The sequence below is a fragment of the Coregonus lavaretus genome (genome assembly GCF_964263955.1).
Source record: "Coregonus lavaretus genome assembly, chromosome: 3".
Lineage (NCBI taxonomy): Eukaryota > Metazoa > Chordata > Actinopteri > Salmoniformes > Salmonidae > Coregonus > Coregonus lavaretus.
Genome location: NC_139990.1, coordinates 29,636,748 through 29,663,437, shown reverse-complemented (window position 1 = coordinate 29,663,437; position 26,690 = coordinate 29,636,748). Strand labels below are relative to the sequence as shown.

The 26,690-nt window shown below is 47.0% G+C and overlaps 1 protein-coding gene across 1 annotated transcript in view; it reads right to left on the bottom strand.

The window, feature by feature from the left end:
• Positions 1–26,690, bottom strand: part of angpt1 (angiopoietin 1) — a gene marked incomplete at both ends in the record, with an annotated part of 86,428 nt that overhangs the window by 1,756 nt on the left and 57,982 nt on the right. Inside the window, one exon of the mRNA XM_084151604.1 lies at positions 11,221–11,351. Coding sequence (XP_084007730.1) covers positions 11,221–11,351 — 131 coding nt within the window. The remainder of the gene's footprint in view (positions 1–11,220; positions 11,352–26,690) is intronic.

Sequence of the window (26,690 nt, the reverse complement as noted above, 5' to 3'; positions counted from 1 at the left end):
TGTCATAGTTGACATGTACCTATGATGAAAATTACAGTCCTCTCTCATCTTTTTAAGTGGGAGAACTTGCACAATTGGTGGCTGACTAAATACTTTTTTTCCCCACTGTAAGTGTGTATGAAACGCCATTGCTTAAATCTAAATGGCCCCTAAACGGTCCTTAGACCGTAAACTTCACATTGAGTTTCTCTATTCTGGTTCTGCAATGTTGAACCTTGACAGAATGCCACAGTGAACTCCAACACTAGCTATGGCAGTTGTTTAGACATCATTACAAAGGTATTTAAGCGTTAACCCTCGTAAGGCTGCCGGCCCAGACGGCATCCCTAGCCGCGTCCTCAGAGCATGCGCAGACCAGCTGGCTAGAGTGTTTACAGACATCTCTCCCTATCCCAGTCTGCTGTCCCCACTTGCTTCAAGATGTCCACCATTGTTCCTGTACACAAGAAAGCAAAGGTAACTGAACTAATTGACTTTCGCCCCGTAGCACTCACTTCTGTCATCATGAAGCTCTTTGAGAGGTTAGTTAAGGACCTGTTTACTCTCAATGGTATTTAGAGAAAGGGTAGATGTGCATGGGCTCAAATAGGCTCTGTTGGGAATGGCATTCAGAATAATGACATTCACTGCATATAATGCTGTTGCAATGCACCCCTTTCTTCTTCATGCTTAACCTTTGTATGTATTTTTTATCCTCTTACTAATTTCAACAAAATACATTGTTTTCTCCCTCAAAGGTAATGTTTTTCTTTACCCCTAGCACCAAAGAGCACATGAAAATGAGCAACACAAATATTTTATTTTCAGGTTGGCACAGTGTGGCTGGTGAGGCATGTGTCAATCGATGGGTGATATATTGTGAGGCACAGCCTTTCCCCTCAGGTCTAAATGCCAGTGCCAGTGCCAGTGTGAGCTGTGACATTTCACAGAAGACCTCCCACTGAGTCCCACAGTTTGTACTGCTGTTCTTGTCTTTGGCATGGGGGTCACGGTGGCAAAGGTTTCCCATTGGTACCTTGTGACTAAATCCATGGGCATTTATTCCAGGGCCGAGCTTTTACTGTCTTATAAAAACAGATGCCCCTGCTAGAAACACTTGGTGATCTATTTCCAGAACCGGATAGTCTTTTGTCATTGTCACCTCAGTACATTAGTGAACATACAGTAGGTCTGGGTTAGGTCTGTTCAGTATGACTGAGCTTGTGTGTACAGTGCCTTCAGAAAGTATTCACACACCTTGACTTCTTTCACATTTTGTTGTGTTACGAAGTGGGATTCAAATGGATTTAATTGTCATTTTTGTCAATGATCTACACAAAAATACTCTAATGTCAAAGTAGAATAACAAGTCTAATATTGTTTTTTTAATTACTGGAAAATAAAACACTAATATATCTTGATTAGATAAGTATTCAACCCCCTAAGTCAATACATATTAGAATCACCTTTGGCAGCAATTACAGCTGTGAATCTTTCTGGGTAAGTCTGTAAGAGCTTTGCACACATGGATTGTACAATATTTGCCCATTGTTCTTTAAAAAATAATTAAAGCTCTGACAAGTTGGTTGTTGATCATTGCTAGACAGCCATTTCTTGCCATAGATCTTCAAGCCGATTTAAGTCAAAACTGTAACTAGGCCACTCAGGAACATTCAATGTTGTCTTGGTAAGCAACTCCGGTGTATATTTGGCCTTATGTTTTATGTAATTGTCCTGCTGAAAGGTGAATTTTGTCTCCCAGTGTCTGTTCCTCTATGATTTTTGCCTGTGCTTAGCTCTATTTCATTTATTTTTATCCAAAAAAGAAAACTGACAAGCATACCCATAACATGATGCAGCCACCACCATGCTTGAAAAGATGACTGCTCAATGATGCGTTGTGTTGGATTTGCCACAAACATAATGCTTTGTATTCAGGACAAAAAGTTAATTTCTTTGCCACATGTTTTGCAGTATTACTTTAGTGCCTTATTGCAAACAGGATGCATGCTTTGGAATATTTTTTATTCTGTACAGGCTTCCTTCTTTTCACTCTGCCATTTATGTTAGTATTGTGGAGTAACTACAATGTCGTTGATCCATTCTCAGTTATCTCCTATCACAGCCATTAAACTCTGTAACTGTTTTAAAATCACTGGCCTCATGGTCAAATCCCTGAGTGGTTTCCTTCCTCTCCGGCAACTGAGTTAGGAAGGGTGCCTGTATCTTAGTAGTGACTGGGTGTATTGATACACCATCAAAAGCATAATTAATAACTTCACCATGCTCAAAGAGATATTCAATGTATTTTATTTTTATCTACCAATAGGTGCCCTTTGGGAACCATTGGAAAACCTCCCTGGTCTTCGTGGTTTAATCTGTGCTTGAAATTCACTGCTCGACTGAGGGACCTTACAGATAATTGTGTGTGGGGTACAGAAATCGGGTAGTCATTTAGAAATCACGTTAAACACCATTATTGCACACAGAGTTAGTCCATGCCACTTATTATGTGACTTGTTAAGCACATTTGTACTGCTGAACTTATTTAGGCTTGCCATAACAAAAGGGTTGAATACTTATTGACTCAAGACATTTCAGCTTTGAATTCTTCATGAATTTGCAAATAATTCCACTTTGACATAATGGGGTATTGTGTGTAAATCAGTGACACAAAATCTCAATTTAATCCAATGTAATCCATTTAAAACAACAAAATGTGGAAAAAGTCAGGGGGTGTAAATACTTTCTGAAGGCACTGTTTGTTTTTCTCCTCTTTGGTTACTAATCTTTTTCTCCTCTTTGGTTACTAATGTTTTTCTTACTGTGTCTACTGCACTGATCATATGTCAATGTTATTTCAGTGAATATGGTCAAACAAATCTAAGTCAGTGCCCTGCTAACCACACTGATGGATTGTGAGACTGGCTTGTTGAATAGGGGAAATATGCAGTCCTTAGATCGGGGTGGACAGAATTCCCTGATCCCTGATGTTGTCTTGCTTCTCCTGCCATCGACCATAGACTGTCTACAAGCCCAGTCCTCCACTGGGGAACTGTCATACAGTGAGTAGGGCCACCTCGCTCCACTTACACAGCCAGAGAATTAGAGTCATTTTGAATCTCCCTGACACTTGGTACTCGGCAAATGGACATTTATGGTGCTCATTTGAAACCCCAAATGTGCTGTAGTGGGAATGCAGAAGTTAGGGGATGGAGTAAGCTCCACACACGCCTCATTACTCTGTACTGTGGTACAATGCCACCTGCACAGGTCCGTGTTAAAATGACACAACCCAGTCTCAGGGTTTGAGCTAGGAGGAGTCAGGCTAGTCTTGTAGTGGAACCAAGTTCTCTAGACAATTGACAAGGATGCATTACTGAGATGAATCTTCCTTTCTGCCATGATGTAGTGGTTTGTGGGGACTCTTCTTGTGCCATCTCTCAGTGTGGTGCATTATGGGGTCTCCCCTGCTGTCACGGTTTCGGCCGAGGCTGCTCCTCAGTCTTGCGCCTGACTCCTACACCACATCCACATCAGCTCCTGACAGAATAACACACCCCCATGGAGTCAGCAGGAGCAGCGGCGGCACCCAAGTCGCTGGAGGAACGGATCAGCGATCAGGACACCATGGTCCGGCAACTTGGGGCCGCCATGAATGAGGTGTCTAACACTCTGCGCCGTTTGGTCACCGGAGAGGTGCCCACACCTCCGCACACCTTACCATCACCATCGGCCAGTCCTCCTCTTCCAGCACCGGAACCCAGTGGTATTCGGCTCTCGCTCCCGAGGGCATATGATGGTACCGCAGCCGGGTGTCAGGGGTTCCTCCTGCAGGTGGAACTCTACCTGGCCACCATACACCCGGCGCCCTCGGGATACGAGAGCGTCTCCGCCCTCATCTCCTGTCTCACCGGCAAGGCGTTGGAGTGGGCCAACGCCGAATGGAGGGGAATAGACGCCGCCACCATCACCTACGCAGAGTTCTCCCGCCGCTTCAGGGCAGTGTTCGACCATCCACCTGAGGGGAAGGCGGCGGGGGAGCGTCTGTTCCACCTCCGACAGGGGAGGAGGAGTGCACAGGAGTTCGCCCTGGAGTTCCGGACTTTAGCGGCGGATGCAGGGTGGAATGAGCGGGCCCTCATCGACCACTACCGATGTAGTCTACGGGAGGACGTCCGTCGACAGTTGGCCTGCAGGGATGCCCACCTCACCTTCGACCAGCTGGTGGACATGTCCATCCGGCTTGACACCCTGCTGGCAACCCGCGGACGTTCCGAGTGGGGGTCGTCCATTCCACCCTCCAGCACCTCCGAGCCGAGCCCTATGGAGCTCGGAGGTGCTGGCGCTAGAGAGAGGAGGAGGAGGAGCCCGAGGGGGGCTGTCCCCTGCACCAACTGTGGCCGTGGAGGGCACACTGCGGCCAGGTGCTGGGGAGGGTCTCCTAGGGGAGAGGACGACAGGCCACGCACTGGGGAGTCATTCCAGGTGAATCGGCGTCCCACTTACCCAGAGCTCTCTGTTGTGCACGTCTGTTTACCTGTACATTTTCCACAGGTTGCACCTCATTCCCAGCATAAGGCGCTAGTAGATTCAGGCGCAGCTGGGAATTTTGTTGATCAACATTTTTGTTTAAAACTAGGAATTCCCCTTCTTCCAGTCGACGCCCCATTTCCTGTCCATGCTTTAGACAGCCGTCCCTTGGGATCGGGGTTGATTAGGGAGGTCACAGCGCCACTTAGGATGAGGACGCAGGGGGGTCATGAGGAAACTATTCAGCTATATCTGATTGACTCTCCTGCGTATCCGGTGGTGTTGGGGCTTCCCTGGTTGATTACCCATAATCCTTCTATTTCGTGGCAACAGAGGGCTCTTAAGGAGTGGTCTGCCCAGTGTGTGGGGCGATGTCTAGGTGTTTCCGTGGGGGCGACCTCGGTGGAGAGTCCAAACCAGGTGCCCGCACTGCACATTCCCCCTGAGTATGAGGATTTGGCAATCGTGTTCAGTAAATCGAGGGCGACGCAGTTGCCTCCTCATAGGCAGGGAGATTGTGCGATAGACCTCCAGGCAGGAGCAGCCCTTCCACGGAGCCATGTGTATCCTCTGTCTCAAGAGGAGAAGAGAGCTATGGAGACTTACATAGCCGAATCTCTGAGACAAGGATACATACGGCCATCCACTTCCCCTGCGTCCTCGAGCTTCTCTTTTGTGAAGAAGAAGGATGGAGGTTTGCGCCCGTGCATTGTTTACCGTAGTCTCAATCAGATCACGGTGAAATACAGTTATCCACTCCCGCTGATTGCGACTATGACGGAGTCATTGCACGGGGCGCGTTTCTTCACAAAATTAGATCTCAGGAGCGCATACAAGTTGGTGCGCATTAGAGGGGGCGATGAATGGAAGACAGCATTTAGTACCACCTCAGGTCATTACGAGTATCTCGTCATGCCATACGGGTTGATGAACGCTCCTTCAGTCTTCCAATCCTTCGTAGATGAGATCTTCAGGGACATGCAGGGGCAGGGTGTGGTCGTGTACATTGATGACATTCTTGTGTACTCTTCTACCCAAGCCAAGCATGTAGCCCTGGTGCGCCGAGTGTTGAGGAGGCTGTTGGAGCATGACCTGTATGTCAAGGCAGAGAAATGTCTGTTTTTCCAGGAGTCAATCTCCTTTTTGGGTTATCAGTTGTCTGCGTCAGGGGTGAAGATGGAGGTTGACCGAGTGTCAGCCATGCGTAATTTGCAAACTGCAACCACTGTTAAAGAGGTGCAGCGGTTTTTGGGGTTTGCAAATTACTACCGGAGGTTTATCCGGGGTTTTGGACAGGTGGCAGCTCCCATAACGTCTCTGTTGAAGGGGGGTCCGGTGCGTTTGCAGTGGTCAGCCGAGGCAGACAGGGCTTTTGGGAGACTGAAGGACCTGTTTACTTCGGCTCCGGTGCTGGCGCATCCGGATCCCGCTTTACCATTTCAGGTAGAGGTTGACGCGTCAGAGGCCGGTATTGGGGGCGTACTTTCGCAACGGTCCGGCACGCCACCTAAACTCCGCCCCTGTGCTTTTTACTCCAAAAAGCTCAGCCCGGCGGAGCAAAATTATGACGTAGGGGACAGGGAGCTGTTAGCCGTGGTACAGGCCCTAAAGGTGTGGAGGCATTGGCTTGAGGGGGCTCAACACCCTTTTCTCATTTTGACTGACCACCGTAACCTGGAGTACATCCGGGCAGCTAGGAGATTGAACCCTCGCCAGGCGCGGTGGAACATGTTTTTAGCCCGGTTCGTATTTAAGATCACGTACATCCCTGGGTCCCAGAACGGTAAGGCAGACGCACTGTCTCGGCGGTATGACACGGAGGAGAGGTCCGTTGAGCCCACTCCCATACTGCCGGAGTCTTGTCTGGTGGCACCGGTAGTGTGGGAGGTCGATGCTGAAATCGAGCGGGCGTTGCGTACCGACCCTAGTCCTCCACAGTGCCCGGTGGGTCGGACGTACGTTCCGCTCGAGGTTCGGGATCGACTGATATATTGGGCTCACACGTCACCCTCCTCTGGACATCCTGGTATTGGCCGGACTGTGCACTGCCTTAGCGCTAAGTACTGGTGGCCAACGTTAGCCAGGGATGTGAGGGTTTATGTCTCCTCCTGCTCGGTGTGCGCCCAGTGTAAGGCGCCTAGACACCTGCCCAGGGGAAAGTTACAACCCCTGCCCGTTCCACAACGACCATGGTCTCACCTCTCGGTGGATTTCGTCACAGACCTTCCCCCCTCACAGGGGAGTACTACTATACTGGTCGTTGTGGATCGGTTCTCTAAGGCCTGTCGTCTGCTCCCAATGCCGGGTCTTCCTACTGCCCTACAGACCGCCGAAGCACTATTCACCCACGTGTTCCGGCACTACGGGGTACCCGAGGATATAGTGTCTGATCGAGGTCCCCAGTTTACCTCCAGAGTCTGGAGGGCGTTTATGGAGCGTTTGGGGGTCTCGGTGAGCCTGACCTCGGGTTACCACCTGGAGAGTAATGGGCAGGTGGAACGTGTGAACCAGGATGTGGGTAGGTTTCTTAGATCGTATTGCCAGGGCCGGCCGGAGGAGTGGGCGAGGTATGTCCCCTGGGCAGAGATGGCCCAGAACTCTCTCCGCCACTCCTCAACCAATCTAACCCCTTTCCAATGTGTGTTAGGTTACTAGCCGGTTCTGGCACCGTGGCAGCAGAGCCAGATCGAGGCTCCTGCGGTGGATGAGTGGGTGCGGCGCTCGGAGGAGACGTGGAACGCTGCACACGTCCACTTGCAGCGGGCCATCCATCGTCAGAAAGCGAGCGCCGATCTCCACCGCAGTGAGGGGCCGGTGTACGCACCTGGTGATCGAGTCTGGCTCTCTACCAGAAACCTACCCCTCCGCCTGCCCTGCCGGAAACTGGGTCGGCGGTTTGTGGGGTCTTTTAAAGTCCTGAGAAGATTGAACGAGGTGTGTTACAGGTTACAACTGCCTATTGATTATAAGAATATTAACCCCTCGTTCCATGTGTCTCTTCTCAGGCCGGTGGTAGCTGGTCCACTCCAGGACGATGAGATAAGAGAGACTCCTCCGCCCCCACTGGACATCGAGGGGGCTCCGGCGTACACAGTTCGGTCCATCTTCGATTCGAGACGTCGGATGGGGGGTCTCCAATATCTCGTGGAGTGGGAGGGGTACGGTCCGGAGGAACGGTGCTGGGTGCCGAGGAGAGACATCCTAGACCCGTCTCTCCTGACGGAGTTCCACCGTGGACACCCTACGCGCCCTGCTCCGCGTCCTCCTGGTCGTCCCCGAGGCCGGGGTCGGCGCACGGCTGGAGCCGCGCGTCAAGGTGGGGGTACTGTCATGGTTTCGGCCGAGGCTGCTCCTCCTCTTTGTTCGGGCAGGCTTCGGCGGTCGTCGTCCCCGGAGTACTAGCTATCACCGTTTGATGTTTTCGATGTCTGTTTGGTTTTGTCTGATTGTGTACACCTGTTTCCTGTTTGGTTGATTATGTCTCCTATAAGTTTCTTGTTTGGTTAGTCTTGTGTTGTGTGTTATTGTCCGCCTGTCCGTAGGAGCTGCGAGTTTCTGCTCTGTTTATTTGTTTTGGTGTTTTTACGCACAGTTTGCGTAATCGCTCGCCTCTGTTTGTTCGAGGCCCGTATTTTGTATTTTGTCACTTTATGACAAGTAAAGTCTGTTGGACTAAGCCTCTGTGTCCTGCGCCTGACTCCTACACCACATCCACATCAGCTCCTGACACCTGCCAGATCACTAAATAGTACATTATGGGGTTCTCTTTGTACCATGTCACAGTGTGGCAGTGTTGGGGAGGAGTGAACTAAATGTATACTGAACAAAAATAATAACGCAAAATGGAAAGTGTTGGTCCCATGTTTCATGAGCTGAAATAAAATATCCCAGAAATTATTTATCTCAAGTGTTGTGCACAAATTTGTTTACATCCCTTTTAGTGAGCAATTCTCCTTTGCCAAAATAATCCAAACACCTGACAAGTTTGGCATATCAAGAAGCTGATTAAACAGCATGATCATTACACAGGTGCACCTTGTGCTGGGGATAATAAACGGTCACTCTAAAATATACCGTTTTGTCACACAACACAATGCCACAGATGTCTCAAGTTTTGAGGGAGTGTGCAATTGGCATGCTGACTGCAGGAATGTCCACCAGAGCTGTTGCCAGAGAATAGAATGCTAATTTCTCTACCATAAGCCGCCTCCAACATCGTTTTAGAGAATTTGGCATACATCCAACCGGCCTCACAACCACAGACCACGTGTAACCACGCCATCCCAGACCTCCAGATCTGGCTTCTTCACCTGTGGGATCATCTGAGACCAGCCACTCGGACAGCTGATGGAACTGAGGAGTATTTCTGTCTGTATTTTGTGGGGAAAAACTCATTCTGATTGGCTGGGTCTGGCTCCCTAGTGGGTGGGCCTGGCTCCCAAGTAGGTGGGCCTATGCTCTCCCAGGCCCACCCATGGCTGCACCCCTGCCCTGTCATTTGAAATCCATAGATTAGGCCCTAATGAATTTATTTCAATTGACTGATTTCCTTATATGAACCGTAACTCAGTAAAATCGTGGAAATTGTATCATGTTGCATTTATATTTTTGTTCAGTATAGTTCAACTAGTAATTTAACTACATTTAACTTCATGCAGTAGCTTGATGGTAGTTGAACTCAATTTAAATCTAGGTAGTGTTTTCAGTAGTGAATTACTTTTTTTTGCCATGTAGCGGAATAGCTAACTACTGGAACTACACACTTTTTGTTTGCCAAAATAAAATATGGGTAAAGTAGGCAAGAATTTCCTTTCTTTTTCGGCATCAGACCTGCCTAATTCTCAATTCAAACATAGTTTTTGTGTTTAATTGGCTAAATTACACTTTCTGTTAAGATATGACCCCAGAGTGATATGTTCTTGCAATTTGTAGTCTATGACATTCAGATTTAGATATGATAATTTATCACTAAGTATTTTGGATGTAGTGAACTACTTTTTCAATGTAACTTTAAGGGTAGCTTCAGTGTAGCTTAACTTCTTCCATTGTGAAGTAATTGGTAGCTAGGTAAACTACACTGCTCAAAAAAATAAAGGGAACACTTAAACAACACAATGTAACTCCAAGTCAATCACACTTCTGTGAAATCAAACTGTCCACTTAGGAAGCAACACTGATTGACAATAAATTTCACATGCTGTTGTGCAAATGGAATAGACAACAGGTGGAAATTATAGGCAATTAGCAAGACACCCCCAATAAAGGACTGGTTTTGCAGGTAGTGACCACAGACCACTTCTCCGTTCCTATGCTTCCTGGCTGATGTTTTGGTCACTTTTGAATGCTGGCGGTGCTTTCACTCTAGTGGTAGCATGAGACGGAGTCTACAACCCACACAAGTGGCTCAGGTAGTAAAGCTCATCCAGGATGGCACATCAATGCGAGCTGTGGCAAAAAGGTTTGCTGTGTCTGTCAGCGTAGTGTCCAGAGCATGGAGGCGCTACCAGGAGACAGGCCAGTACATCAGGAGACGTGGAGGAGGCCGTAGGAGGGCAACAACCCAGCAGCAGGACTGTTACCTCCGCCTTTGTGCAAGGAGGAGCAGGAGGAGCACTGCCAGAGCCCTGCAAAATGACCTCCAGCAGGCCACAAATGTGCATGTGTCTGCTCAAACGGTCAGAAACAGACTCCATGAGGGTGGTATGAGGGCCCGATGTCCACAGGTGGGGGTTGTGCTTACAGCTCAACACCGTGCAGGACGTTTGGCATTTGCCAGAGAACACCAAGATTGGCAAATTCGCCACTGGCGCCCTGTGCTCTTCATAGATGAAAGCAGGTTCACACTGAGCACATGTGACAGACGTGACAGAGTCTGGAGACGCCGTGGAGAACGTTCTGCTGCCTGCAACATCCCCCAGCATGACCAGTTTGGCGGTGGGTCAGTCATGGTGTGGGGTGGCATTTCTTTGGGGGGCCGCACAGCCCTCCATGTGCTCGCCAGAGGTAGCCTGACTGCCATTAGGTACCGAGATGAGATCCTCAGACCCCTTGTGAGACCATATGCTGGTGCGGTTGGCCCTGGGTTCCTCCTAATGCAAGACAATGCTAGACCTCATGTGGCTGGAGTGTGTCAGCAGTTCCTGCAAGAGGAAGGCATTGATGCTATGGACTGGCCCGCCCGTTCCCCGGACCTGAATCCAATTGAGCACATCTGGGACATCATGTCTCGCTCCATCCACCAACGCCACGTTGCACCACAGACTGTCCAGGAGTTGGCGGATGCTTTAGTCCAGGTCTGGGAGGAGATCCCTCAGGAGACCATCCGCCACCTCATCAGGAGCATGCCCAGGCGCTGTAGGGAGGTCATACAGGCACGTGGAGGCCACACACACTACTGAGCCTCATTTTGACTTGTTTTAAGGACATTACATCAAAGTTGGATCAGCCTGTAGTGTGGTTTTCCACTTTAATTTTGAGGGTGACTCCAAATCCAGACCTCCATGGGTTGATACATTTGATTTCCATTGATCATTTTTGTGTGATTTTGTTGTCAGCACATTCAACTATGTAAAGAAAAAAGTATTTAATAAGATTATTTCATTCATTCAGATCTAGGATGTGTTATTTTAGTGTTCCCTTAATTTTTTTGAGCAGTGTATATTTTCAACACTGCAGTGTGGTGCATTATGGGGACACCCTGGTACTTACCCCCTGTGAGCATGAGGGCACACTTGCACATGCAATTGTCGTTGTCCATGTCCTTGGTGCTGAAGTCTGCTCCGTGGATCACCAGACTGCTCTGCCTGCCCGCTGTCCCACTGTGACTCTTCAGGAACAGTCTGAAAGGAGGAGGAAGAGGAAGACAAGAAAAGGAGGACAGAATTGAAGAGGGGATTTAGAGGGAGAGAAGAAGACATAACACACTGTAAGAGACCTCCCGAGAAAGTTATATTTTCAGCAGACAGTCTCTCCACCTGGATCAACATGAATGAAATAAAGAGAGAGAAGAGTGAGAGAAGTGTAGACAAAGTTGTCTGGGAAGCACGTTTTTCACCTGCAAGCCTCAGAGCAGCTATTTACAGTATAACAGGAGCAGAGAGACCAAAGACCAGGTCATTAAGGGCTGACCCAGGTACAGCGCAACGAGGCACCATCAAGTAGGCCACTGGTCCTAGTCCTGTATGTCTCAGATACACAATGTCCCTCCTTGTGTGTATGCACTATGCCCACTGTCTTCCCTCCTGTGATCATACAGTACAGTATGATACATTCTTCTCTGTCAGAATGATCATAGGCCTGCTGCGCTTACTATGGCAGGCCTTTTTGTGGAGATAAAGCATATTAACCCAAATACATTGTATGTTACAGTATGGCAGGCCTGCTGCCTGCAGGGCGGCTCAGTCTAACCTGCACATGTGGAACCTGTAAATCAACCAGGGCCTCAGCTGTACTGGTGAAAGATGTAGTGAACCAGCGGGCACATACAGGAAGGGGAGGGGGGACCAGCATCATGGAGCCCCTGTCTGGGGGCACCGTGGCTGGGGTGGGTTGAGATGGATGTCTCTGGAAGGTTGGTTGGGTGGAGGGGTAACGTAATGTTGTCTCATGCTGATCCATGGACATCAGCCATCTCGCTAGAATAGTGTGTTTTGTGGTGTTCTATTTTTAAGTTGAATGACTGGCATTGCAAGGCCACAAGACATTGTCTATTGATGAGGTGATTGACAAGCGCAATCTTACAATTCAAATCTCAAATTGAGATTTGTGCTATGATGTCATTAGGATACTTGACATCAACTAATGTTGGAAGCTTGTTGAATATTTATTCAATGATCAAATAGAGTCAATGTATATATATATATACAGTTGAAGTCGGAAGGTTACATACACTTAGGTTGGAGTCATTAAAACTCGTATTTCAACCACTCCACACATTTCTTGTTAACAAACTATCGTTTTGGCAAGTCGGTTTGAACATCTACTTTGTGCATGACACAAGTCATTTTTCCAACAATTGTTTACAGACAGATTATTTCACTTATAATTCACTGTATCACAATTCCAGTGGGTCAGAAGTTTACATACACTAAGTTGACTGTGCCTTTAAACAGCTTGGAACATTTCAGAAAATGATTTCATGGCTTTAGAAGCTTCTGATAGAATAATTTACATCATTTGAGTCAATTAGAGGTGTACCTGTGGATGTATTTCAAGGCCTACCTTCAAACTCAGTGACTCTTTGCTTGACATCATGGGAAAATCTAAGGAAATCAGCCAAGACCTCAGAAATTGATTTTTAGACCTCCACAAGTCTGGTTCATCCTTGGGAGCAATTTCGAAACGCCTGAAGGTACCACATTCATCTGTACAAACAATAGTACGCAAGTATAAACACCATGGGACCACGCAGCCTGTCAGCGTCTGGGTGGTGGTAAAACGGAATCAGGCGCAGGACACAGAACGGAGAAAATTATGGCTTCACTAAACACAAAGTAAACCATAACAAACCCTCCACGCAGGGAAGAGCAAAACAACAGCTCAACAGACGACGTAACAACGAACAATCACGCACAAACCCAGGAGGGAAAACAGAGGTAATATAGGGAAACCAATAAGCCTAATGAGTAACAGGTGTGAATAATAAAGACAGGACTAGTGTGACACAGAAACATCGATCGGTGGCAGCTAGTACTCCGGTCACGACGAACGCCGAAGCCTGCCCGAGCAAGTAGCAGGGGCAGCCTCGGTTGTATCTGTGACAGTACCCCCCCCCCCCCCCGATGTGCGGCTCCAGCCGTGCGCCGACACCGGCCTCGGGGACAGCCAGGAGGACACGGAGCAGGGCGAGTCGGATGATGACAATGGAACTCCCTTAACAAGGAGGGATCGAGGATGTCCCTCCTGGGAACCCAGCTCCGTTCCTCCGGACCGTACCCCTCCCACTCCACGAGATACTGCAGGCCTCCAACCCGACGCCTCGAATCCAGGATGGAACGGACCGAGTACGCCGGTGCCCCCTCAATGTCCAATGGGGGCGGAGGAACCTCCCGCACCTCAGACTCCTGGAGTGGACCAGCTACCACCGGCCTGAGGAGAGACACATGGAACGAGGGGTTAATACGGTAATCAGGGGGGAGCTGTAACCTATAACAAACATCGTTCAACCTCCTCAGGACTTTAAAGGGCCCCACAAAACGCAGACCCAGCTTCCGGCAGGGCAGGCGAAGGGGCAGATTTCGGGTCGAGAGCCAGAACCGGTCCCCCGGTGCATACACAGGAGCCTCACTGCGGTGGCGGTTGGCACTCGCCTTCTGTCTCCTAATAGCCCTTTGCAGGCGTACATGGGCAGCGTTCCATGTCTCCTCTGAGCGCCGAAACCATTCATCCACCGCAGGTGCCTCGATCTGGCTCTGATACCACGGTGCCAGGACCGGCTGGTAACCTAGTACACACTGAAAGGGAGACAGGTCAGTGGAGGAGTGGCGGAGGGAATTTTGTGCCATCTCTGCCCAGGGGATGTAAACTGACCAATCCCCCTGCCAGTCCTGGTAATACGACCTCAGAAACCTACCCACATTCTGGTTTACTCTCTTCACCTGCCCATTACTCTCGGGGTGAAACCCTGAGGTTAGGCTGACTGAGACCCCCAGATGGTCCATAAACGCCCTCCATACCCTCGATGTAAACTGGGGACCCCGATCAGACACTATATCCTCAGGTACCCCGTAGTCCTGGAAGATGTGTGTAAACAGGGCCTCTGCGGTCTGTAGGGCAGTAGGGAGACCGGGCAAAGGAATGAGACGACAGGACTTAGAAAACCAATCCACAACGACCAGGATTGTGGTGTTACCTTGTGACGAAGGAAGATCCGTAACAAAGTCCACCAATAGGTGTGACCACGGCCATTGTGGCACGGGGAGAGGTTGTAATTTACCTCTGGGCAGGTGTCTAGGTGCCTTGCACTGGGCGCACACCGAACAGGAAGAAACATAAACCCTCACGTCCTGAGCTAAGACAGCGCACTGTCCGACCGATGCCAGGATGGCCAGAAGAGGGTGACGTGTGAGCCCAATAGATCAAACGATCGCGAACCTCAGACGGAACGTACACACGACCCACTGGACACTGGGGGGGGGGAGTGGGCTCTGTGCGTAATGCCCGCTCGATGTCCGCGTTAACCTCCCATACCACCGGGGCCACCAGACAAGAAGCCGGAAGTATGGGAGTGGGCTCCCTGGTCCGCTCCTCTGAGTCATACAGCCGGGACAGAGCGTCTGCCTTAGCATTCTGGGAACCTGGTCTATATGATAGGGTGAACTCAAAACGCGTGAAAAACATGGCCCACCTTGCCTGACGAGGATTCAGTCTCCTCGCTGCCCGTAAGTACTCCAGATTGCGGTGGTCAGTCAAAATGACAAAAGGGTGTTTAGCCCCCTCAAGCCAATGTCTCCACACCTTAAGAGCTTTCACAATAGCTGACAGCTCCCGATCCCCCACGTCATAGTTTTGCTCCGCCGGGCTGAGCTTCTTCGAAAAGAAAGCACAGGGGCGGAGTTTGGAAGGTGTACCCGAGTGCTGAGACAGTACAGCTCCTATCCCAGCCTCAGATGCGTCCACCTCGACTGTGAATTGCAAGGAAGGATCCATATGAGCCAGCACGGGAGCCGAGGTGAACAGCGCCTTCAGCTGACCAAAAGCCCTGTTCGCCTCAGCTGACCACTGCAAGCGCACCGGTCTGCCCTTTAGCAAATAGGTGATGGGAGCTGCTACCTGGCCAAAGCTCCGGATAAATCTCCGGTAGTAGTTGGCAAAACCCCAAAATCGCTGCACCTCTTTTACCGTGGTAGGAGTCGGCCAATTATGCACGGCTGAAATGCGGTCACACTCCATCTCGACCCCTGACTCTGACAAGCGGTATCCTAAGAAAGAGACGGACTGTTTGAAGAACAGACATTTCTCAGCCTTAACGTACAGGTCATGCTCCAACAGTCTACCAAGCACCTTGCGCACCAGGGACACATGCTCGTCGCGTGTAGCGGAGTAGATGAGAATATAATCTATATACACACCACTACACCATGTCCATGCAGATCCCTGAAAATCTCATCGACAAAGGATTAAAAGACTGAGGGAGCATTCATCAAACCGTACGGCATGACGAGGTACTCATAGTGACCAGAGGTGGTACTAAATGCCGTCTTCCACTCGTCCCCCTCCCGGATACGGATCAGATTGTACACGCTCCTTTTGTGAAGAAGCGCGCCCCGTGCAATGACTCCGTCATACTAGCTATGAGAGGAAGAGGATAGCTGTATTTTACGATTATCTGATTTAGACCTCGATAGTCAATGCATGGGCGTAAACCTCCATCCTTCTTCTTCACAAAAAATTAACTTGAGGAGGCAGGGGAAGTGGAGGGCCGAATGTATCCCTGTTCCAGAGATTCGGTGACATATGTCTCCATAGCCACCGTCTCCTCCTGTGACAGAGGATACACATGACTCCTGGGAAGTGCAGCGCCCTCACGGAGATCTATCGCACAATCCCCTCGTCGATGGGGTGGTAATTGAGTTGCCTTCCTTTTACAGAAGGCGAGAGCCAAATCGGCATTTTCTGAGGGAATGTGCATTGTGGAGACATGGTTTGGACTCTCCACCGTGGTTGCCCCTACGGAAACCCCTACACACCTTCCCGAGCACTGAGGTGACCATCCCTTAAGAGCCCTCTGTTGCCACGAAATACTGGGGTCATGGGTGGTTAGCCAGGGAAGCCCCAGCACCACGGGAAACGCAGGAGAATCAATAAGGAAGAGACTAATTCTCTCCTCATGACCCCCCTGCGTCTCCATCCGGAGTGGAACAGTGACCTACGTAACCATACCCGACCCTAAAGGGTGACTATCTAGGGCACGTATGGGGAAGGGCACATCTAAAGGCAATATAGGAATCCCTAATCTATGCGCAACCAGCCTATCCATGAAATTCCCAGCTGCACGGAATCTACGAGCGCCCTATGCTGGGAATGTGGGGAAAACTCAGGGAAAATAACATTTACCTTCATGTGAGCAACAGGGAGATCTGGGTGAGTTGGGTGCCTACACACCTGGGATGGTCCATCAGCACCCTGCCTGCTGCCTCGGTTCCATGAGGGACCACCCCCTTGCTCGTTCTCTCCACATCAGCACCTCCAAGCTCCATAGGTGTGGAGTCGGAAGGCCTGGGGGATGGACTGGACGGACCCAGATCTGGACGTCCGCGGGTGGCCAACAGGTTATCCAGCCGGATCGATAAATCTACCAACTGGTCCAGGTTCAGATTAGTGTCCCTGCAGGCCAGCTCCCTACGAATGTCCTCCCGTAGACTGCATCGGTAGTGGTCAATCAGGGCCCTCTCATTCCATCCCGCGCTGGCTGCCAGTGTCCTGAAATCCAGGGCAAAGTCCTGTGCGCTCCTCCTCCCCTGTCGGAGGTGAAACAGACGCTCCCCAGCCGCTCTCTCCTCTGGCGGATGATCGAATACTGCCCGGAAACGGCGGGTAAAATCCTCATAACGAACGGACTCAGCGTCTATTCCACCCCACTCTGCGTTGGCCCATTCCAGCGCTCTGCCCGACAGACAGGAGATGAGGGCGGACACGCTCTCGTATCCTGAGGGAGCCGGGTGGATGGTTGCCAGATAGAGCTCCACCTGGAGCAGGAAACCCTTACACCCGGCAGCTGACCCCATCATATTCCCTTGGGAGCGAGAGCCGAATACCACTGGACCCAGGGTTTGATGGTCTTGATGGAGGAGAACTCGGAGGAGGAGGAGGTGTAGAAAACCCAACTCTCTCCCATCGATCCATGGTGTTGATTACTCGATCCATAGCCGAACCTAGTCTCTGCAGCATGGTCGAGTGCTGTTGGATGTGTTCCTCCACCGAGTCGCTGGGACCGGACGTGCCTGCTGACTCCATAATGGTGCGTGATTCTGTCAGCGTCTGGGTGAAGTGGTGAAACGGAATCAGGCGCAGGACACAGAACTGAGAAAAGTATGGCTTTACTAAACACAAAGTAAACCATAACAAACCCTCCATGCAGGGAAGAGCAAAACAACAGCTCAACAGACGACGTAACAAAGAACAATTACGCACAAACCCAGGAGGGAAAACAGAGGTAATATAGGGAAACCAATAAACCTAATGAGTAACAGGTGTGAATAATAAAGACAGGACTAGTGTGACACAGAAACATCGATCGGTGGCAGCTAGTACTCCGTTGACGACGAACGCCGAAGCCTGCCCGAGCAAGGAGGAGGGGCAGCCTCGGCTGTATCCGTGACACAGCCGTCATACCGCTCAGGAAGGAGATGCGTTCTGTCTCCTACAGATGAACGTACTTTGGTGCGAAAAGTGCAAATCAATCCCAGAACAACAGCAAAGGACCTTGTGAAGATGCTGTAGGAAATGGGTACAAAAGTATCTATATCCACAGTAAAACGAGTCCTATATCGACATAACCTGAAAGGCCGCTCAGCAAGGAAGAAGCTACTGCTCCAAAACCGCCATAGAAAAGTCAGACTACGGTTTGCAACTGCACATGGGGACAAAGATCATACTTTTTGGAGAAATGTCCTCTGGTCTGATGAAACAAAAATAGAACTGTTTGGCCATAATGACCATCTTTATGTTTGGAGGAAAAAGGGGGGTCTTGCAAGCCAAAGGACACCATCCCAACCGTGAAGCACAGGGGTGGCAGCATCATGCTGTGGGGGTGCTTTGCTGCAGGAGGGACTGGTGCACTTCACAAAATAGATGGCATCATGAGGAAGGAAAATTATGTGGATATATTGAAGCAACATCTCAAGACATCAGTCAGGAAGTTAAAGCTTGGTCGCAAATGGGTCTTCCAAATGGACAATGACACCAAGCATACTTCCAAAGTTGTGGCAAAATGGCGTAAGGACAACAAAGTCAAGGTATTGGAGTGGCCATCACAAAGCCCTGACCTCAATCCTATAGAAAATGTGTGGGCAGAACTGAAAAAGCGTGTGCGAGCAAGGAGGCCTACAAACATGACTCAGTTACACCAGCTATGTCAGGAGGAATGGGCCAAAATTCACCCAACTTATTGTGGGAAGCTTGTGGAAGGCTACCTGAAACGTTTGACCCAAGTTAAACAATTTAAAGGCAATGCTACCAAATACTAATTGAGTGTATGTAAACTTCTGACCCACTGGGAATGTGATTAAATAAATAAAAGCTGAAATAAATCATTCTCTCTACAATTATTTTGACATTTCACATTCTTAAAATAAAGTGGTGATCCTAACTGACCTAAGACAGGGAATTTTTACTAGGATTAAATGTCAGGAATTGTGAAAAACTGAGTTTAAATGTATTTGGCTAAGGTGTTTGTAAACCTCCGACTTCAACTGTATATATATATACACAGTGGGCTCCAAAATTACTGGCACCTCTGACTGGCAATGCACAAACAATACTTTAAAAAATATAAACAATATAATTATAGAGAGAAACTCAAAATACCAGCATGTGAGAAATACTGTACTTTATTAATGTTTCAATGGAACCAACCAAAATCATACAATTATTTAATACAAAATAAATTTCACCAAAATCAAGATTTCATAATTATTGGCACTCCTCATTTAGTACTTAGTGCAACCACCTCTGGCAAGGATAACAGCATGGAGTCTTTTCCTGTAATGTTTGACAAGGTTAAGGAACACATTTGGAGATATTTTTGGACCATTCCTCTATGCAGATCCTTTCAAGATCCTTCACATTCTTGGGTTTGCGCTTATCAACTGCCCTCTTCAACTCAGCCCACAGATTTGATTGGATTGAGGTCCTGCGACTGAGATGGCCATGGCAGAACATTGATTTTGTTGTCACAGAACCATTTCTGTGTGGATCTTGAGGTATGTTTTGGGTCATTGTCTTGTTGGAAAGTCCACCTACGGCGAAGTCCCAGCCTTCTGGCAGAGAAAACCAGATTGTCAGCCAAAATTGCCTGATACTTGGTGGAATTCATTATGCCATCAATCTTAACCAGTGCCCCTGGACCTCTGGAATGAAAACAGCCCCAAATCATCACTGACCCACCACCATATTTCACCGTGGGCATGAGGTGCCTCTCCTTATATGCATCTCTGTTTCGACGCCAAACATGCCGATGCTGTATCTGACCAAAATGTTCAATTTTGGTCTCATCTGACCAGAGCACCTTCTTCCAGTCATAATTTAAATTACGTTTGGCAAACTCTAAGCGCTTGCGTCTGTGTCTTGGGGTCAGAAAGGGCTTTCTTCTGGCAACCCATCCAAAGTGCCTGTGGTTGTGGAGGTGGCATCTGATGGTGCTTTTTTAAACCTGGTGACCCCAAGACGCCACCAAGGCCTGCAATTCTTTCACAGTGATTCTTGGGGATTTTGTTGCTTCTCTCACCATCCTCCTCCCTATCCTGGGAGGCAAAATGCATTTGCGTCCTCTACCTGTGAGGTTTTCAACTGTTCCATATCTTTTTTTTAAATATTTTTTAATAATTGCCCTGACAGTGCTCAGTGGTATATTCAATCGTTTGTGGATCTTCGTGTAGCCATTACCAGATTTATAAAGGTCTACGACCATCTGTCTCTTTTCAACTGCCAGTTCTTTTGTTTTCTTCATGGTGTTGGATGACAAAGGGATATTGTATGCGTGTTACCTCATTTTTATACCCTAGTGAAACAGGAAGTGATGTAATGGCACAATATAGTTCCTTAAGACTTAGATAAACTGAAATAAGTGGAATTTAATTCCTGGTTTAACTTTGGTAGATGTTATTTACAATAATCTTTAAGGGTGCCATTAATTGTGAAACCTTGATTTGGAGGACATTGATTTTTAATTAAATCAATAAATGATTTTGGTGGGTTCCATTGGAACATTAATATAGTACAGTATTTCTCACATGTTGGTATTTTCAGATTATCTCTATAATTATATTGATTATATTTTTTTAAGTATTGTTTGTGCATTGCCAGACAGGTATGCCAGTAATTCTGGAGCCCACTGTATATTCACCAACTGGTGGCAGTGTGTGGATAAGAAATGTTTGTAGCCAGAGACATCATGCCCAATGAAAATGAGGGGGGGTGAAATGTAGCCTACAAAATATGTGTACAACTAATTAATGCAAAGATATTACATTCTGATGCCTCTCGAACTGTCAATGACTGACACATCTGCTTGTAGCTGTGTGGTTTCAGGTTAGATTCATGAAGTGGAGACACTGGTCACTGGTGTTTATTCTTGGAGCAAGTCTTTTAACATGAACATGACTCCTGTATATACACAGCTGTGTAAATGGATGATTTGTACAGAGCGAGAGAGGAAAGAAGTGACTATGTCACTGTTGGGAATTCAACTTAGCCACTAAACCAATACTGTATTATGTAGTGGAGAGTCATAGCTCTAATCAGTGGTTTTATCTGAATCAAAGAAAGGTTGGATGAATAAAACATGTTGAAACTAGGTAGTGGGGTGATGAAATAGTGTAGGGTGTTGAGTGTGTGTGTTGGTGTGTGTGTGTGTGTGTGCACTTGTTTTCCTACATTATCAGGACCCAAATGTTGTAACATTTCACCGTAATGTCCTGAAAAGATAGGAAAACAATAACTTTTTTGTCCTGAATTTGTTCAAATGCTATTTTAAACTTAAGGGTTAGGGTTTTGGGGTTAGGTTTAGGGTTAGGGTTTTTAGGGTTAGGTTAAGGGTTAGGGTTAGGGGTTAGGGAAAATAGGACTTTTAATGGTGAAAAAAATGTACACTCCAAAAATACCTGAAATTTCACGAAAACACAGCTGTGTGTGTGTGGGTGGGTGTGTGGGTAGTGAAGGGGTATGGGTAGTGGAGGGGTGGGGGTAGTGAGTCTTCATCTGTGACATGTGCTGAAGCACGACTCTGACCCTTTAAGACTACAGAAGTCCTCGCAGATAGTCTACTGTAGGCCTATACCACTCATATCACAAAACACAGCTCGAGTTCCTGGCAGTTTAACTTCTGTTAATTCCTGACCCACACAATCCAGGATGTAGCCTGCTATTGCTCTGATAAAGAACAGACACAGGCTGTGTATTTAGAAGACATTTACACAGCCTTTTGACCGCACACAGAAACATTGCCAAGACACGTCAAATAGTTTTTGTCTGTATTTACTGGGTTTGTTGTGTATTTACCAGACAATTTACCGGATAATCCACCTCAATTGACATCTGCATCCTGTCATGTCGAGTCCATTAAGTACTCAAGTGCCATCCGTTTTGTCACCAAAGCCCCATATACTACCCACCATTGTGACCTGTATGCTCTCGTTGGCTGGCCCTCACTACATATTCGTCGCCAAACCCAATAGCTCCAGGTCATCTATAAATCCCTTCTAGGCAAATCCCCGCCTTATCTTAGCTCATTGGTCACCATAGCAACCCCCACCCGTAGTATGCGTTCCAGCAGGTATATCTCACTGGTCATCCCCAAAGCCAACACCTCCTTGGGTCGCCATTCCTTCCAGTTCTCTGCTGCAAATGACTGGAACGAACTGCAAAAATCTCTGAAGCTGGAGACACTTATCTCCCTCACTATCTTTAAGCATCAGTTGTCAGAGCAGCTTACTGATCACTGCACCTGTACACAGCCCATATGTAATTAGCCCACCCAACTACCTCATCCCCATATTGTTATTTGCATTGTTATTTATTTTGCTCATTTGCACCCCAGTATCTCTATTTGCACATCATCTTCTGCACATCTATCCCTCCAGTGTTAATACTAAATTATAATTGTAATTATTTTGCACTATCGCCTATTTATTGCCTTACCTCCATAACTTACTACATTTGCACACACTGTATATCGATTTTCTATTGTGTTATTGACTGTACGTTTTGTTTATTCCATATGTAACTCTGTGTTGTTGTTGTTTTTTCCGCACTGCTTTGCTTTATCTTGGCCAAGGTCGCAGTTGTAAATGAGAACTTGTTCTCAACTGGCTTACCTGGTTAAATAAAGGTGAAATAAAATTAAATAAAAAATTAAGTACTCAAGTGATAAGTAGGGCGATCTGAGGCAGCAGTAACAGTCACTCAAGAGGAAGAGACGGTTTTCCTGTGTGAGTACAGTTGTTCTGCCGTGTCTATTTCTCGGCAGAAACGTTTAGCGTGTCATGTCACAGGCTGTATTTAATCTCCAGGGTCAAACATCTGCGCAACCGATGCGGGCCCTTACAGCCTTTGAAGGCCAACTGTGCCGTTCTGATTGGCTTTTGTTGGAATAACGAGCAAATTAGATTGGCCAAGGCTCATTAATAAACACAATGTTGGATTGTGGGGGATTGATTTGAGCTTTCTCAATGACACCCCGAGGGAAGAAGTGTTGGTATCCTGCCATTTAATTCAGCTAATATCCAAAGGGGATGCTGGTTTGTTAGTGTTCTTTCTTCGCCGGATGTTGGATATTAAGATATATAAAAATGTTATACAAATGGTAATAGTATTAATACTACACATCATTATTACCGCTTTGTTGCAGATTTGATTTTAATCGCAATAAGGAATGGACTCAGTTGAGGATCATTGTTTTATGATAATACAAGATCATTGGAAACTTGAAGGGACAACAATAACCAAGCTTTCCCAAAATATATCCTTGGCGAACCAATTACATTACATATATTTTCAAATAGAGGATTCTATTTTGCTAAATTACACGGTATGCATCGACTACTCCACTGTAGTCTTTAACAATGTTTTTAAAGCCCACTCCAACATGCATGAGGGAATGCACGAGGGCATCACTATCATTAGTGCAAAGTCTGCAAACCTACAACACCATGATGAGAGACAAAGTGGCGGTCGGTGCTGTTTAAGATTAGGGAGGAATTTTTGTATGATTTCTTTTAGCATGGCCTTATTTCTATTAATCAATCAATCAATCAATCAACTTTATTTATAAAGCCCTTTTTACATCAGCAGATGTCACAAAGTGCTTATACAGAAACCCTGCCTAAAACCCCAAACAGCAAGCAATGCAGATGTAGAAGCACGGTGGCTAGGAAATACTCCCTAGAAAGGCAGGAACCCAGGAAGAAACCTAGAGAGGAACCAGGCTCTGAGGGGTGGCCAGTCCTCTTCTGGCTGTGCTGGGTGGCGATTATAAAAGTACATGGCCATTAAGGCCAGATTGTTCCTCAAGATGTTCAAACGTTCATAGATGACCAGCAGGCTCAAATAATAATCACAGTGGTTGTAGAGGGTGCAACAGGTCAGTACCTCAGGAGAAAATGTCAGTTGGCTTTTCATAGCCGAGCATTCAGAGGTCAAGACACACAGCCTACATCGTTGTCACCAATTAGCTAACGTCATAGTCAACATAGCTACTAGAAGTAACACGTTAGTAAACCCGCTACAATCACATAGTACAGTGTACAGTAAGCAGTTTAGCAGATACACCGGCGGGCCCCGGTGGCAATAAATTCATAAAACCGAAAGCTTACCTTGACTTGGAAGAGTGCCAGTGTTGGATAGCTTTAGCCAGCTAGCTAACATAAATAGCATTCCTCTCTGTTTGAGCTGGGTGTTTGAGTAGGCTAAATTAGCTAGCTGCATTAGCTAGCTAAGTAAGTAAAAGTAAAAGTGAAAAAAAAATACAACGAAATATAACTAGCTCTTTCTCTCTCTTTCTGCAGCTTGTCCTTAATTTTTGAATACATTAATTTGTTCAAAACTGTTCAACTATTGTCTTTTTCTCTCTTTGAGTCAACTATTCACCACATTTTATGCACTGCAGTGTTAGCTAGCTGTAGCTTATGCTTTCAGTACTAGAGTAATTCTCTGATCCTTTGATTGGGTGGACAACATGTCAGTTCATGCTGCAAGAGCTCTGATAGGTTGGAGGACGTCCTCCGGAAGTCATAATAATTACAGTGTAAGTATGGAAGGGGGTGAGAATCATGAGCCTCTTAGGTTTTGTATTGAAGTCAATGTACCCAGAGGAGGACGGAAAACGTCGACCTTCATTGCAAAACAGTGTGTTTTAATCAGCTATATGGTGACGTGAATATTTTTAGTATAGTTTTATCTAAAAAGGATAACCCCTTCCTCCTCTGAGGAACCTCCACTGACAATAACACTTTACGGCTAGGCTACTAGGCTATATTGGGCATACAAAGTATGTAGAGTTTGCTCATTCTAGGCTGAATTACATCATGATGCATCAACATAGAATTGTTGCAATCAATCTCACTTCTCTTTTGTTTCAACCACTTGCATTAGGCCTACCTGAAACCTGCATTTATGCAGCATAAGAACATTGCTGTTTATTTCGCAGTACAGTTTACATTTAATTCAGCCTTCTGCCTGCAATGAAGCCAGCAGTAATTGAGTTCCTGTATCTGTAAGGCTGCATCAAACCACCCAGGCTCAGCCAGCGACAGTTAAAGTTAACAGAGACTTCCACTCCCCAAAGTACTATAAGTCATGCGTGCCATAGGGGTCCATACATCAGGGGCTCTCAGTGAAGGCGGCATTCCTCCCCAAACACTGCAAAATAAAGAAAATCATAAATATGTCTTTCTCCTCCGCACCAGTGAGACGTGTCAGACTGCGGCTAAACACACTGTGGATAGGCAAGGGACCCACTGACACTTCCACAGCCCGTCTATTATCTGCTTGCCATGTCCCATTTCGAAAGGCCCCATGTTATCCCAAAAGGGGTATGCTGTTGTACTTGATTGTATGTACTGACATTCTGAAGGGATTCCCCCAGAGATGTTTGAAGCACATCGTAACATGTAACCTACAGGTGTACTTTTATTATATACAGTATGTCTGCCTGTACAACATTTTGTATGTGTGTAACATAGCACTAATTGTGGCAGTCTTTCAAATTGACGTCTTTCATCTCTTGACTGACACAGTTCAACCTAGCATGCTGGCTTCCTTCCTTTTATCTCAGTCTGAGAAGGAGGTTGGAGACGACCAAACCTTCTGAGGTCCAGGCAGTGCATGCTGTCGCATACCTGGCAGTCATTAGCCTGCTGAACCGCAGCCTGATTGGCTCATAGCAGAGGTTAATCACCATGCCCAATGGATCACTTCCTACCCAGAGGTGTCTGGCTGTAGCCCATTCGCTCGCCTGCCGCTGGCTGTCATTTAACACCATGGAGACAGACGAATATATGGACACACACACGTATGTGCACACACACTCACCATTTTTTACTTTCCAAGTTGTCACCGACTACAATCACTGAGGTAGATCATACTGTATGCATCCCTGTTAATTTCTTTAAACTAAAACCTTAAACTGCAACCCAACAAAAGGTTCATAAAATATCAGAATAATACTACCGCCTCTCACCTAATTCATCTTTAGATTTTAGATTCACACAGCTACCTTAGCATTTGATTTACATACAGACAGTATTCAGTGTTGCTGCCTCCCCATTGTACTGTGGTTATCAGTCAGAATGCAGTCCGAATGAGTGTTGGATGAGTAAACTGAGCTCTAGGAGTTAGGGGTATCAGGGATCCCATCTCAGTGTGAGGCTAGGACAGAGGGGTCACAGTCGAGCTAGACAATCCCTCCTTTGCCAAGTCCTCCTCCAAATCCCCACATCAAATACATCTGAGGGGATTGTCTGATTCCACCCGGGATCTTACCATTACCATATGGAGAAATCCCAGGATTTAGGGAACTTGGCTGGTTGAAGAGGAAGGATATTGAATAAAGATGTAACAGTCAGTTGAAGAGTAAACATAATAGGGAGAGAATTTCGGCATACATGCAGAGAAGGAGAGCGTTTAGCTGTAAACCTCACTTGTGTCCGTGCATATGTTCAGCAACCCCTACACAGCTTTTTAACATAGTTCTATTTCAAAATGTTCCGGAGATGATGGTTTTATTCAATGCCTAGGGTGCTGTCTTAAATCCTCACATACAACATTAAAGCACAACTGCAATGAAATATACTCAGACACATTTACTGACCCAAATACAGTATGGTACATGCATGCAAGCAGAAACTAACATGACATTTGAATCCTTGCAAAGATTCTATTTATAATGTAGAAAAAATAATAATCATAACTCATACTGTAGTTAGTATACCTAAGGGCATTTAACTTTCAAGGAAACTCTAAAT